At 39.9% G+C, this 13,456-nt stretch overlaps 1 protein-coding gene across 1 annotated transcript in view; it reads right to left on the bottom strand.

Annotated features, from left to right (window-relative positions):
* The window catches only part of mmp17a (matrix metallopeptidase 17a), a 125,593-nt gene extending 117,692 nt beyond the window's left edge, over positions 1-7,901 (bottom strand). The window contains exon 1 of the mRNA XM_085413755.1: positions 7,458-7,901. Within this exon, the coding sequence (XP_085269881.1) occupies positions 7,458-7,598 (141 nt within the window). The 5' untranslated portion in view covers positions 7,599-7,901. The remainder of the gene's footprint in view (positions 1-7,457) is intronic.
* Positions 7,902-13,456: the final 5,555 nt, after the last annotated feature.

The raw sequence follows: 13,456 nt of genomic DNA, 5'->3' as shown, positions 1-13,456 counted from the left end.
AGTGGCAGGCTAAGCATGACCTCCCTCTGCAGGATAAGAACCTCAATGTGTATACCACTCAGGAAAAGCACCCACACCATTATTGATGGGATAGATGACTGAACACATATCAGGTGAGTCTGTCAGTAATTGTTCTTTGGGGACAGTTTTTGTGTTTGAGGTTGTTAGGCATTATTTTGGCGGTTTTGGTGGTTTTACTGCTTGGAAATTACATTGTTTGAATATTTAACTTAGAAGGTGCAAATTGTTAACAGTTCAGTTATACTTTCTATATCTGGAAGTTTATTGGAGTCAGTTCAAATGTCCCAGTGACTTAAATTTCCTCATACGATGGTGAGCACGAGGGACACTGGATGCCTGCATGCCTGCCTAATTTTTTGTGATCGTGCCAACTCGTCTGGAGAGAATTTACATTACAATCCACAAACTTTGGATGCTCCCTATACGGCTGACTTAAGGCAGATGTCAAAATAAAACAGGAATGACTATAACTGCTACTCAGCCGTCGTGTCTCCCCAACTCTCCTGTTTCTGCAATGGAGTATAATTTAGGCTTTAAAGCCGAAAGCTTTACACAGACCCTGATGAAAATTCTCATCAAGCAAAGCTAGCATATGTAGCACCATAAAGACCTGGAATTATATGGTTCATAATGAGTACTGTTCACTTTTTCTATACATTTCTGACCTAACAAGTGCCACAAAGTACAGGTTGCACTGCGTATATGGAACACCACACAATTATCAACAGTCGCCAGATGGAAAATATTTACATATGGCCCAACATGGCCCCATCTTATAACCTACAAGACCCCAAGGGCCCATTGCGAGGATCCTATTGTATGCCAAACACGACGTGGACCGCCCCCAGATGTCCTGTCCTGTAAGAACAGTTCTAGGCAGGTGGTTTTAATGTTGTGGCTCATTGGTTTGTATCCACTGTGGAAAGAGAATTATGTCTACAATCATCTGATAATATCTGTAGTTTACAGTCCTTCCAGTGAATAATGTCCTCTGTGTGTACTCTGGCTCCCCAGTGACAACAAATCAGTCACTGGGCAACTAATACTCATCTCAGCTGTCTGCACTGATAAGCACTCTCTGTCTTTCATGATGAACCTAGAAGATGAAGTAAGGTTATACTGTTTACATTTACTTTTTTGTGTGAGATCAAATGTGAGAATTCTCTCTTTTTTGACAATGAATAAAGCCGGAAACTTTAATCTTCCAAAAAGTCTAAATCACATTCTTCTACTTTATCAAGTATAAGGTGCTATAAAGTCGTAATTCACACATGCTTTTGCCTCTAACAGGGCTTTGCAGGATTAAAAATCATCTTCTGGCTTCCAGCTTCAGCTAGAAGCTTTCACATATGGTAATTTTCATAATGATATGATCACTTACTTTACTGGGAAAATTAAACTATGAACTTAAAATTTGCTATCTAGCTCAGATCCCTAGAGTAGGAGGGTGTCACATAAGGCCTCTGAAAAAAAGAACTGCAGGATGACACCTCTTCCCTGGAGCGTCAGGAGTTTCCCCAAAGACATCTTATTCATGTCGCCTCTCTGGAATACCGTATTTTCACGACCATAAGACGCACTGTGCTAAAAGGCGCAGTCTCAGTTATGTGTGCCATTACTGTATTTAACACACACATAAGGCGCACTGGATCATAGGGCGCATACAAGTACCGTATGCGTATTTAAAAATAAAGCGGGAGCAAACCTGAGTTCGGTACCTTACTCACATTTTTATTACCAGTAATCGTCATCATCAACAACACACAAGCATACAAGTGTGCGTATTTAAAAATAAAGCAGGAGCAAAACAAAGTTTGGTACTCACATTTTTATCATCAATCAAACCCATCGAAGTCCTCATCCTCTGTGTCTGAATTGAACAGCTGCGCTAAATCTCCATCAAACATGCCAGGTTCACTTTCTTCACTGTCAGAGTCACTTTCCGTGCCGTGCGGCTCCTCGGAAATGATGCCGGCTTTTGCGAAAGCTCGAACAACAGTGCCAGCAGACATGTTAGCCCAAGCATCTACAATCCATTGGCAAATTGTGGCGTAACTCGCCCGGCGCTGCCTTCCACTCTTGGTGAAACTGGTCTCCATCGGTCATCCATCGCTGGATGTGTTTGTCGCCGATGTGTTTGCTGCAGTAGGAGCGGAAGATGGCCAGCTTTTCCTTATAATCCGCTGGAAGTTGCTGCGCTACCGTAGTCCTGGTCCGGATGGAAAAATGGCACCGTTTCATAAAAAGTGAAAGTGAAACTGCTTTTAGCCGAATGGTGACCGTCGAAACGCTTCTCCCGCTTGTTCTTTGCTCGATGATCGCCTTATGTCCGCGGAAACTCAGCTGCGTCTTCTTGACCTGTCGGAGCTTGTTTTCCAGCTTCCTCCACTTGCGAACCATCGATTCATTAATCTTAAATTCTCTCACCGCTGCTCGATTTCCATGTTCCTCCGCGTAGCTGATGGCCTTCAGTTTAAACTGTGCTTCGTAAGCGTGTCTCTTTGCCATTTTCAGGGTTGTTAAAACAACGATGTGCTGCATAACGCACATACCTGTTCTTTTATACACGTATGTGCAATAAAGTCAACGCACACACTTCACCCTTTAGCGTTCTCATGATGTTCTCTACTACGTCCTCCTTACAACACATAGGGCGCACTGCGCTATAGGGCGCGCCGTACTTTTTGAAGAAAATCTAAGACTTTTAAGTGCGCCTTATGGTTGTGAAAATACGGTACATATTTTTTCTTCTGTCCTCAAACTATTTCTTAGTACCAAAAAAAAAAAAAAGAAATATGTGATCTGTCCCAGACTTGCAGGCAAAGATCCTTGGTCAAGAGGGGTTCGGAAATATAAACTTGAAAGGCACTTTCATGTCTTTGTGGTTTTTTGAGCAGAGAGATTTTCTACATTTCGCTTTTTGCGGTTGGCCATAAGAGGACATCACATTCCTTTTCAGGTACTCCCGTTTTCAAAGTAAGAAATATGCTTTGGTCCGGGGGAATGCATGTTTTCCTTAAACTAGACAATTCACATCTCAATACAACTAATAGGCTACGCCATACCCTTAGAAAACCCCAACTGAAGTATGCATATTTTGAAGAAACAACACTTATTTTCAAAGATCACAATGCAAACATGTTGCAAAAGTTGTTTAAAGTGTCTATAGATGTTTTTTTCCACAATGAAGAGAAGAAACTACAAAGACGCTGCTCTCACCACTATAAAAACTGTCACTGTGATCAAACAAATTTTAGTACAGCCTACATGAAGAAGCCAAGAAATGACTTCAATCGACATCAGCATGTCTGCATATGTGATCAGAGTTAATTAAACAGACTAAATCGAAACAAACAAACAAAAACAAAGCAGAACTGCTTTGAAAATGGACTTAAATCGGTAGCAGTTGTCTTGTTTTGTTTTTTTTTACCATCTGCGAGACTGGGTTTCTATTGCCAAAACACTGAGGACTACAAAGGTTGGACTATATATATAAACAAAATATTTCAATCCCAATCAAGACTTTAGCAGATGCTATAGGTATAAACTTCATCAGTCTATTTTCTCAACCACTATCTGGAGCCTATTCCAGATAAAATTTGGCAACAGTTAAGATACACCACTGGACTGCCAAGACATCACAAGACTAACACAGGGAGACAGGTATCTACTCCCACATCCACAAGAGTCATGTGAAAAAGAAGGTTTTCACAGAACTGTAAGTACACCCCTACTGTCTCCACAGGAATTAAGAGGGTAAATAGAGGCAAGTGCTGCTAATCAAAAGCACTTCATTAACTGATCATTAGCAAGTATGACCATCTCTATAAATACAGAAGTTTTGGCAGTTTGCTGGGCTGGAGCATTCAATTGTGTGCTAACACAATGCCAAGGAGGAAAGACATCAGCAATTATCTCAGTGAAGCAATTGTTGCTGCCCGTCAGTCGGGGAAGGGTTATAAGGCCAATTGCAAACAATCTGAAGTCCATCATTCGACAGTGAGAAAGAGATCACAGGGCGACCGTGGCTCGGGGGGTTGGGAATCGCATCTGTAACCGGAAGGTCGCCGGTTCGATCCCTGGGCTCTCTGTCCTGGTCATTGTGTCCTTGGGCAAGACACTTTACCCTACTTGCCTACTGGTGTTGGCCAGAGGGGCCGATGTCAGTCTGCCCCAGGGCAGCTGTGGCTACAACCGTAGCTTGCCTCCACCAGTGTGTGAATGCGAGGGTGAATGAATAGTGGTATTGTTTGGTATTGTAAAGCGCTTTGGGTGCCTTGAAAAGCGCTATATAAATCCAATCCATTATTATTATAATTCACAAGGGGAAAACATTTAAGAGTGACTTTCCAGGAGTGGACATCCTAGCAAAAACATACTGCTACGCAATGTTCAGGAAAATTGCAAATAACTCAAAAGCTACATCTCTGACTCTATAGGCCTCACTTAGCATATTAAATGTTAAAGTTCATGACATTACAAATAGAAAAAGACAGAACAAACATGGCTCATTTGGGAGGGTTGCCAGGAGAAAAGCCTGCCCTGTTCTGGCAACACAGCTTAGGTTTGCAAATTTGTATCTGAACAAACCACAACACTTCTGGATCAATGTTCTTCGCACAGGTGAGATGTTTTGCAATAATGCACAGCGCCATGTCTGGAGAAAACCAAACACAGAATTTAAGGATGAACACCTCATACCAACTGTCAAGTAGAGACATGGAGGGGTGATGCTTTGGCCTTGTTTTGCAGGCACAGGACCTAGGCACCTTGCAGTCCTTGAGTGGGCAATGAAGTCTCTGTATACCAAAGTGTTCTAGAGTCAGTTTGGGGCAAGCTTTAACTGCCAGACAGATGGCCTCACATTTGAGTCAAGCAACAGGAATATGTTCCCCCCCACACACCACCAAATCAGGACCAAATGGCTGGAAAAGAAAATAATCAAGGTGTTGTAATGAAACAGTCAAAGTCAAGACCTCAACCTGACTGAAATGCCGTGGCAGGACCGAGAGAGGTCCTCTCTTGAGTTGTTGCCGTAAATGAATGCCAGAAAAACCTCACGAACTGAAGTAAAACTGTAACGAAGAGTGGGCCAAAGTTTCCCCTCGATGATGTGAATAATAAAGTCATATAGGAAAAGATTATTTCAAGTTATAGCTGCTAAAGGTGGCTGTTGACTATTGAATGATTTTCACAGGACTGCAGAACGTCCTATGAAAACTTTTTCACATGACTGCAATTAAAAGTCAAGACTTTACCTGACTGATAACCAAAACAAGGTTTCCTCAACACATCGAGCTGGAAACTATTCAAACATAAAAGAAACGGTCATTCCATTAAACTAATTGCTTCAGGTTTACCAAGCAGCATGTTTTTTGCAGTGTCACCCTTCTGTTAATGGCAGAGAAAGCTGGGCAAAGCATCCCAACTATTACATCAAAAAGCTAAGCCCTTCAGTCTACAGGCTGCACAGAGGCTGAGTGTTTCACACACAGCTCTATCTAGAAATGCAGGAAAAACTCCACCTTGAGCATTTCTTTCTGTGACACAGTAAATGGAGGAAAATTGCTGCTGTTACTACAGCTTTTCATCTGGTGACACTGGACTGTTTGTTGTGTCACAGTTCATGCAATTCTAAAGAAATGCCTGGGCGAGAGGTCCCGAAAAGCACATTGCTTTTATTTTTCCTATTCTTTAATGAATAACAATTAAAAAAGGAGGATAGCATTGTGCAAAAAAATAACAGAGGACAGAGAGATATTGGTATCAAGAGGAAAACATCTGATATGATGATTTTTGCTGTTATGTATCATTTCATTACTTTCATTACTCATAGGAATGCAGCAAGGAAAAAGTGTGTATATGTCCTACTTAAACACTCATATGTCATATGTGGGGACATTGAGCTTAAAAAAAGGCTCTGTGCTACAGATCTGTGCCTAGTTTTTAACCTACATATCTTGAATTTTCGTGTTCAGATTGTCTTTCTGTTGCTCATACGTGCCAACAATTACGGCCTGCATATCATCTCGATAAGATCGTCTGCCGTGCCAGATGTGTCAGAACAGAGTATCAAAAACTGAATGACGCAGCGCTCAGAAGGTAACACATGAATAAAAAAAAAAAATCTAAACTTATCTCTTCTCTTGTTCTTGTCTTTAAGCAAAAAAATAATCCCATGTGTAGGGATTTTTGTGTGTTTTTCTTTTTTCTTTTTAGATAGAGAGAGAAGAGTTTGAGGGCTGAAAGAAAGTGAGACAGGAAGACTGAAGTTGGGATGAGCCGCAAAACAAACAAAAAAAACAATAAAAAGGAAAGAAAGAATGAAATAATGAAAGAAGTTGCCCTAAGGAGTGGAATATGGAGAAAAATGCATCTTCAGCGGGGACTACTTTAGGAAGATGATAATCAGCTTTTACAAACTTTTTTTTTTAAAGTAAATGGTGCATACTGTAATTTTATGCCTGCCGTCATTATAGTGGCTATAAACACACAGTATGATCTTGCAAACATAAGGTCTCTTTTCTTTCTTAACGGCAGTCTTAAGTAAATGCCATTCATGCTGTTGTTCTGTAGTAGTAGTGATGATGACATACAGCATTAGGCCAGTTACCACTTTACAGGCTGTGTATATTTCAAGATGCATCACCAATACCAAACACACACACCTAAATATAATGTAACAGAATCATTAATGATTAGTTTACTCTGCTCTAGCTCCAAACCCATGAAGGCTCACTGAAGCTTATTATTAAAGGTCTTAAATTTATTCTCATAAGCAGTCACAGCTCTGATCGATTTGTTTGTATCCTCCACCAATGGTGCTGCCTATTTAAGAGATTGCATTTAGTTCAAGTCTACTGAGCCACGCCAGACTACAGTATTGGATCATCTATTTTAAACACAGCAATCCTCTGGACTCTTTCAAAGGCGTTACTGGGAGGGGAGGAAAAAAAAGCATTAATAAATTATGCTTCGTGGATTGTCGTTCACTATAAGCTGGAAGAGGTCGATACAACATCGAAGCAACCCCCTGCACAGACATGTATTTATCACAACTTCATTCTTTTAATGGAGCGGTTCCTCCTCGGGAGAAAAAAAATCCTATACAGTCTTTTATTTTTTTTTATTTTTAATCAAGCAGTGTGCTATTGCCACTCTGCCTTGTGGAGTGGACTGCAGAGCGCAGTTAAAATTCAGAGCAAGTATTTAGAGAGGCCAGCACTTGCTCTTCGCTGGACGTTCAAGAGTAGCCCAAGTAAAAAAAAAAAAAAGGGGGGGGGGGGGGGGGGGTGTTGGGGTCTTCCAGCTCTCTCACACACCAAAGCTAAAAAAAACACACAAAAAAGAACACACCACTTCATATTCCCTGCACCATCCAGAAAAACTTCCGAGCCCGGTTCTCTGTAAGTAGCTAGAAAAGGTTCAAAACTTACCACCCCCATGTCCAGCTGCTCGGTAGTCAGAGAGGGAGCCGCTCCTGACAGACGCAAGGAGCACAGTATCGGCACCAGGAGCAGCAACAGCATCTCTGGAGAAATATTCCTCATCCACTTGTGAAGAACCTGATGCACCATGATGCCCTGTGACAGGCTGATCCTGCAGGGCTTACATGGATTCCGACAGCCGCATCCACGGGATAAATCACACGCTGACACTCTAAAATGTGCCCGGATAAAAGTCTACCTCACTGTTGAGCGCAAACACATAAAACACATTAAAATGGGCGCAGGAACAGTTGAGAGCATCAGAGCAGTTTGTGTCTTGCTGTGTTACTAACACCCGGGGCATCAAAAATGAGAGACGCTGACTGATCTCCTCTTATCTCAAGTCCATCAGAGGTGAAGCGAGGAGCGCGAGCTCCCCGTTCGATGGTTGGGTCTCGCGCACTGAAGCAGCTGCCAGCTGCGCGCGTCTGCCTCAAGGAGACTCGAGCGGTCTCAAGACGGACGCAACAACCAATTGAGCTTCCGTGAAAGTTTCAAAATAAAAGTCCCACGGCTTCGTAAAGCCCTGTAAAGTAAAAGTCAATGGAGGGAATTATAAATACAAGCGTAATTTTACTGCACGTTGCCCCGAATCTAAAAGTACAAAATATACGTAAAACACAAGCGACAAAAAAGGAGGTAGGATGCAAGGTAATATTATCTTTGGTTTGTTTACTTGTTTACAGTTACACAAAGTTCACAGACAGATTTAACATGTTGTTTTCATGACGTAATCGTACTATTAATTTATTCAATTACATTTATGAAAAGAATCACTTTAATTTAGTGTAATGCTAAATGTGATATATATGGCATCCAGTCTCCATTTTATTAGCAGAACAACAAAATATTCTAATCAACTAAAACAAATTATATATGTTTGATTCTAATAAGTGAACATAATTTTTTTTAAAAAGTAGATTGCCTAATTAACAAGGTGTCATTGCTAGTTTTACTTTTGTTCAGGATTGTCATAAAGGTCTATGCACATCTGTACAAAATACTCTATTTTATTAATGTATTTATTTGTTTACAAGCCCGACTTTCCGCCTCCATGGTAACAAAATTCCCACGTAGTCATCTCACATTTACAATGTCCTTTACGTAGTTTTCATGTGTGCTTTTATTTTGGAATTCTGTTCCCAAATTTCCTTTGGGCTGCTATATTTCTTTCCTGTGACTTTATTTAAACAGCTGTGAGAAAATTTGAATTGGCTTGAGACACCTTTCATTCAATCTCTTTTGACTGGAATCGTGATTCATCAGAAAGTGAAAGGTCAGTGCCCCGAAGAAAGCAATTAAAAGATCAGTTAAAATGTGATGCAACATGATGCCGAAAAACATCACTGAGTGAGCACTGCTGACTAAAATACTTCTGACTCCAGACCCAGGCTACTTTGCTCAGAAGTTTTAGTGAGGGGGGTTGGATATGATTTAAAGAGATTAATTGTGAATTATGAATAATTATTAATTATTAATTATGAATAAACATCAGAAATTTCTAAAATAAAAAACATTAAAACACACGTGATATTTACCGTTTTATCTTCTGGTGTATAGATCCCAATATGAAAGCTGTTCACTCTCATGAATTGTCCTAAGGCTAGACATTGAATCCTTATTAGGTTTAGAGGTGTTGACCTGAAAATGACCCAACAAAACAGCACTGAAACCTTCCTGCATTTAAAAAACAACAACACCATTTTCTTGGAGCAGTTTTAAAAAGCACATGATTGTTTCTATTGTGCTATTGCTTAGAATAACTGCTCACTGTGGCTTCTTTATCGTCAGGGTGGATCGTGCATTTAAAACGTGAATCATAATGCAGATATACGTGCACACCTCGGTGGCCACCCACATCCAGGCGCCCATATTCAAGTGTCTTAATCATTCTGTGTCTACTTTGATAGACAGTCTCCTTAACCTAACCACAGTGTCACTAATGATTCACAGCTCTCCTTTATTGTACCACGGCCTCATGACTCGACTGCAAAGAAATGCACAATGATTGCCAGGCGCACACATTCACAAATTAAGCTTATTCAATTGATCTGCGCTTGTAACCACTTCAAACCATTTTTCTGTGTACATTTTCTAATAGATATATCATTATTTTTTCACTGGCAGACCTAGTCGACTGGTGCCATTAGAGTCCCAGAATGTACAGGGAAACAAACAGGAAGGAACTGACATCCAATTAAGAACACATATCAGCACAAGCTTGTTCCTTGAAGTGGTGAATGTGCACGCCTGTGAGATGCAAAGATTTCGCTCCCTTCATTACACTAATGTTTTCGTTTGTTTTCAAAGCAAAACGGGGGAGCATAAAATGTGCTGAAATCAGGGAGATAATCTGCAAATATTACAATGTGGAAAACACTGACAGTAAATGCTCAATACAGCTCAGTTTGCCTGAGCTTTGCTTCATTTGACGAAAGACAAATGGATTGATTTATTAATAATATTATATTATGAACACCCACCGGCTAATCTGGAAACTTTTACTATCAACTGACCCATCAATTGGTCCAAATAAATGACCAGTGACAGAAGCGGTCAATATCTTCTTGGCAAGTTGCTTGTCTCATTCAGATCCATTCCAGCAGTCATTCATCACTGGTTCACAAAGAAAACTTTTTTTTCTATCAGCATTAAGTTCTGCTGTGTTAGTGCTAAATGCTCAAAACTTCTCGACGACAGAGTGATTTCAGTGCTAGTCACATACATCTCATTGCGACAACATTATGATAATTGTAGCGTCTGAATATTGTCTCACAGCATGTCTGTTGGCAAAAAGAAGCTTCAGTCATTCAGTTTGATATTAACAGAAGGTTAAAGTACCCATTTACTTGTCTCAGTCTGCTGTGGGCACTGGCTTTCACCTTCAAACTATTTTCCAGAGAAATTTAGCTAATTTTCTCTGGTCAGATCGTACAATTATAGAAAAATCTATTGCCCAGTGTGGACGTGGGAGGAATTGGCTGGTATTGTAATGCATGTATTTTAATATTCGTTGAGGCATATTGTGCCAAGTTGGCGGCTGCGATGCCTTTTGCATTGATAAATGTCAACTTGAATTCTATGTCGTCAAGTAATGTCAGGCAAAGTCACGGAGAATTGATGAGCAGATTATTGTGGGACTTAGTGAGATGCTGTTTGAATATGATGACAGTGTTTGATTGTAAATGTTAATAACATAATTCACACCTAATGTGTTTTGTATTCACACCTTCAGCTCTACCTAATGGGCTTTACCATTAGTCAAGTTAACATTGCGGTATTAATACCCGTGAAGCTTTCATTAATGCCTCTGCTTCATCTACTTTCGGTGTTGTTTGAAATGAAGAGTCTTCACAGTACTTATGCAAACAGCTCGTCTTTGCACATGGATAACTTAGCTCAAGATACAAGAATACGCATACACAAAAAGGTTTATGATGTTTTATTGACTTGTGTTTAAGGTACTGGTGAAGATCTGCCCCAGGAATTACAATGCACTAGGCTGTGCTAAAGCCTTATACATTGATAGGAAAGTTGGAAATTTGTGCAACAATTTATTGAAAAATGTGCAAACTCACATGGACATACAGTATATAATAATCATTAATCAGTATTTAATTGCTACTTCAAGGAGTGGGAGGGGCTGCTGGCTATTTAATCAGGGGTTGCAAAGCCTCTAGAGGACTAGTGTGTGCCAGAATAAAGAATAAAAATAAAAAGACTGGACTGTCAACCTTCTGAACAATTTATTTCTGCCTCCACCACTTGGTCAATCCTCACAGTCAATAACTGGTGTGACTGCCTTTATTCTTCAACACAGCCTGAACTCGCTTACAAAGCTTTCTTAAAATTTATTTAAGCAGTCTTCAGCAATAGTCCTCCTGACTTCTCATAGGACATTCAAAGTTTTTCTTTGGCTGCCTTTTGTTTTATTCTGTCAAGATGATCCCACACTGCGCCAATAATGGCTCCAGGGAGGCCAATCCATGACTGATAAGAGTTGCATTATGTGCTTCTCTGTACAAGTGGGCTTTTATTCTATTGGCACTGTGTTTGGGATCATTGTCATTGAAAAATGAAGCTGCTGCCAATCAAATCTGCCATTCCCAGGTGGATTAAAATTGCACGGTACTTTCCTCATTTATAATTGCATTTTTACAAGATCTCCAACACCTCTGGCTGAAACGCAGCCCCAAACCACGACAGGGCGTCCACCGTCATCTATAGATGACTGTAAAGACTCACTGTTGTACCTCACTGACCACCTCAATTTTTGAGCCAGAAATTTCAAATTCACTCCAGCTGTTGCATAATTTGCAGTAACTCATTTTCATTTCACTCAACATGAACTCATTTCACTCACTCCCCATTTTCATTTCTTAAGAGTGGCTTCTTGACAGCCACCTTTCCATTGAAAGGTAATTTTTCTGATGAGGCTTCATCGGACAGATCAGGAATTTTTTTAATCCTTTGTCCTCCACTTGTCCATTTTTCTCAAGAAAGGAAACACTGCACACCATGCCAAGATATGCCAGAATTTCAGCTAGTAGCTGTTGGCACAAAATACTATTTTATGCCTATTAAATAGTGTGTGTTTTTCTTACATTTTCTTTCATTTAGATACAACTAAAGAAATGCCCCAAAATATGTGTTTTGCGGGAGGCTGCTATCAACAAAGTGCCTAAAGATACAATTTAAAAGTGGTTCTTTGCCAAGTTATTTGTTGTTTTTAGACTCAACTCTGGTTCATATCTTGAATTAGGGCAGTGACAAGTGGTCAGGTACAACAACTGGACTGAAACTGAGTGAAAAATCAGTTAGTCTCCAAAGAAAAACTTTTGGAAAGCCTGGAGAACTTTAAAAATATAAAGAAAGCCTGGCTCTCTTGAAGAAAAATATAAAGAAATGAGGATTGGCTCAAGTGTAGATAAGTATGGCAATTTTGGTTTGTCCAAAAAATAATAATTTTAACGTATACCTGAGGATATGTGTAGGGAACCTCATTTATAATTTAATGAGTGGAATATGTTAACTGCACAGCTGTGCTTCTTATCGTCATTTGCTCCCCCAAAGGTGTTCGGGCCAAAAGAGTCCCCAAGGCTTCCAGAGCACCTTTTAAAGGTTCCAGGTGACACCAAGTGTAATTGACGAGGGGATGAAATGGGTATATAATCCTTTATTTTAGATTACAGGTTGTAGGTCAGGGGCCAAAATATTTATTTAATGTTTATTGCTTTTTTCTGTAGTGGTGAAAAGCTGTTATTATTAGTTATATAACCCCATACAGTGGTATGATTGGTGGGTCAATTACAAGCAGTCTATTCGTGAGTGGTAAGTGAGATCATTCATAACAAACAGGTAAGTGCTCTCAATAACTTTATCATCAGAATGGCCCTTTGACATTGTTGACTGAGTGAAAACGCTGTTGACAAATCATGAAGTATTACTTGTTGAAATGATAAAAATCCACAATAGGATATGCAATACCAAAATACAGATTGAATCAGGAAAGGCATTTTAAAAAAGGAAGATTATGCAATGCTATAACAAGAATGAGCAAAGAGTCAGTGCAGATGTAAGGATTTAAATTATGAATACATTATCATCTTTTTTGGAAAATTTAGATTAAACATTATTGGCAGAATATTAATATTAAAATTTTAAAACTATTTCTGGATAGTAGCCACATAAAGAAGAGAGGCACACATATACTTATTGATTTAAGGGTGGAACAGCAGAGGCAAATTGTCTCTCTGGTTGCCTTGTATACAGTACACAAGAAATGTCTCCTGGGGCGCACTGAGATGCATCGTCAGTGATGTATCATGGGCTCGTTGGGTGTCTCAGGTCTTTCCCGCCACACCAGCTGTAAGACATCACTGTCATCAGTCCTTTGCTAACACAGAGAGACAAATAACAATGCCTATGGCCAATGTAAAACACCAAAA

This window comes from Rhamphochromis longiceps, linkage group LG7 (genome assembly GCF_057381845.1).
Source record: "Rhamphochromis longiceps isolate RC_006_pf linkage group LG7, R_longiceps_female_GT1.1, whole genome shotgun sequence".
Classification (NCBI taxonomy): domain Eukaryota; kingdom Metazoa; phylum Chordata; class Actinopteri; order Cichliformes; family Cichlidae; genus Rhamphochromis; species Rhamphochromis longiceps.
Note: the sequence above shows the minus strand (reverse complement) of the source record. Positions and strands in the feature narration are given on the sequence as shown.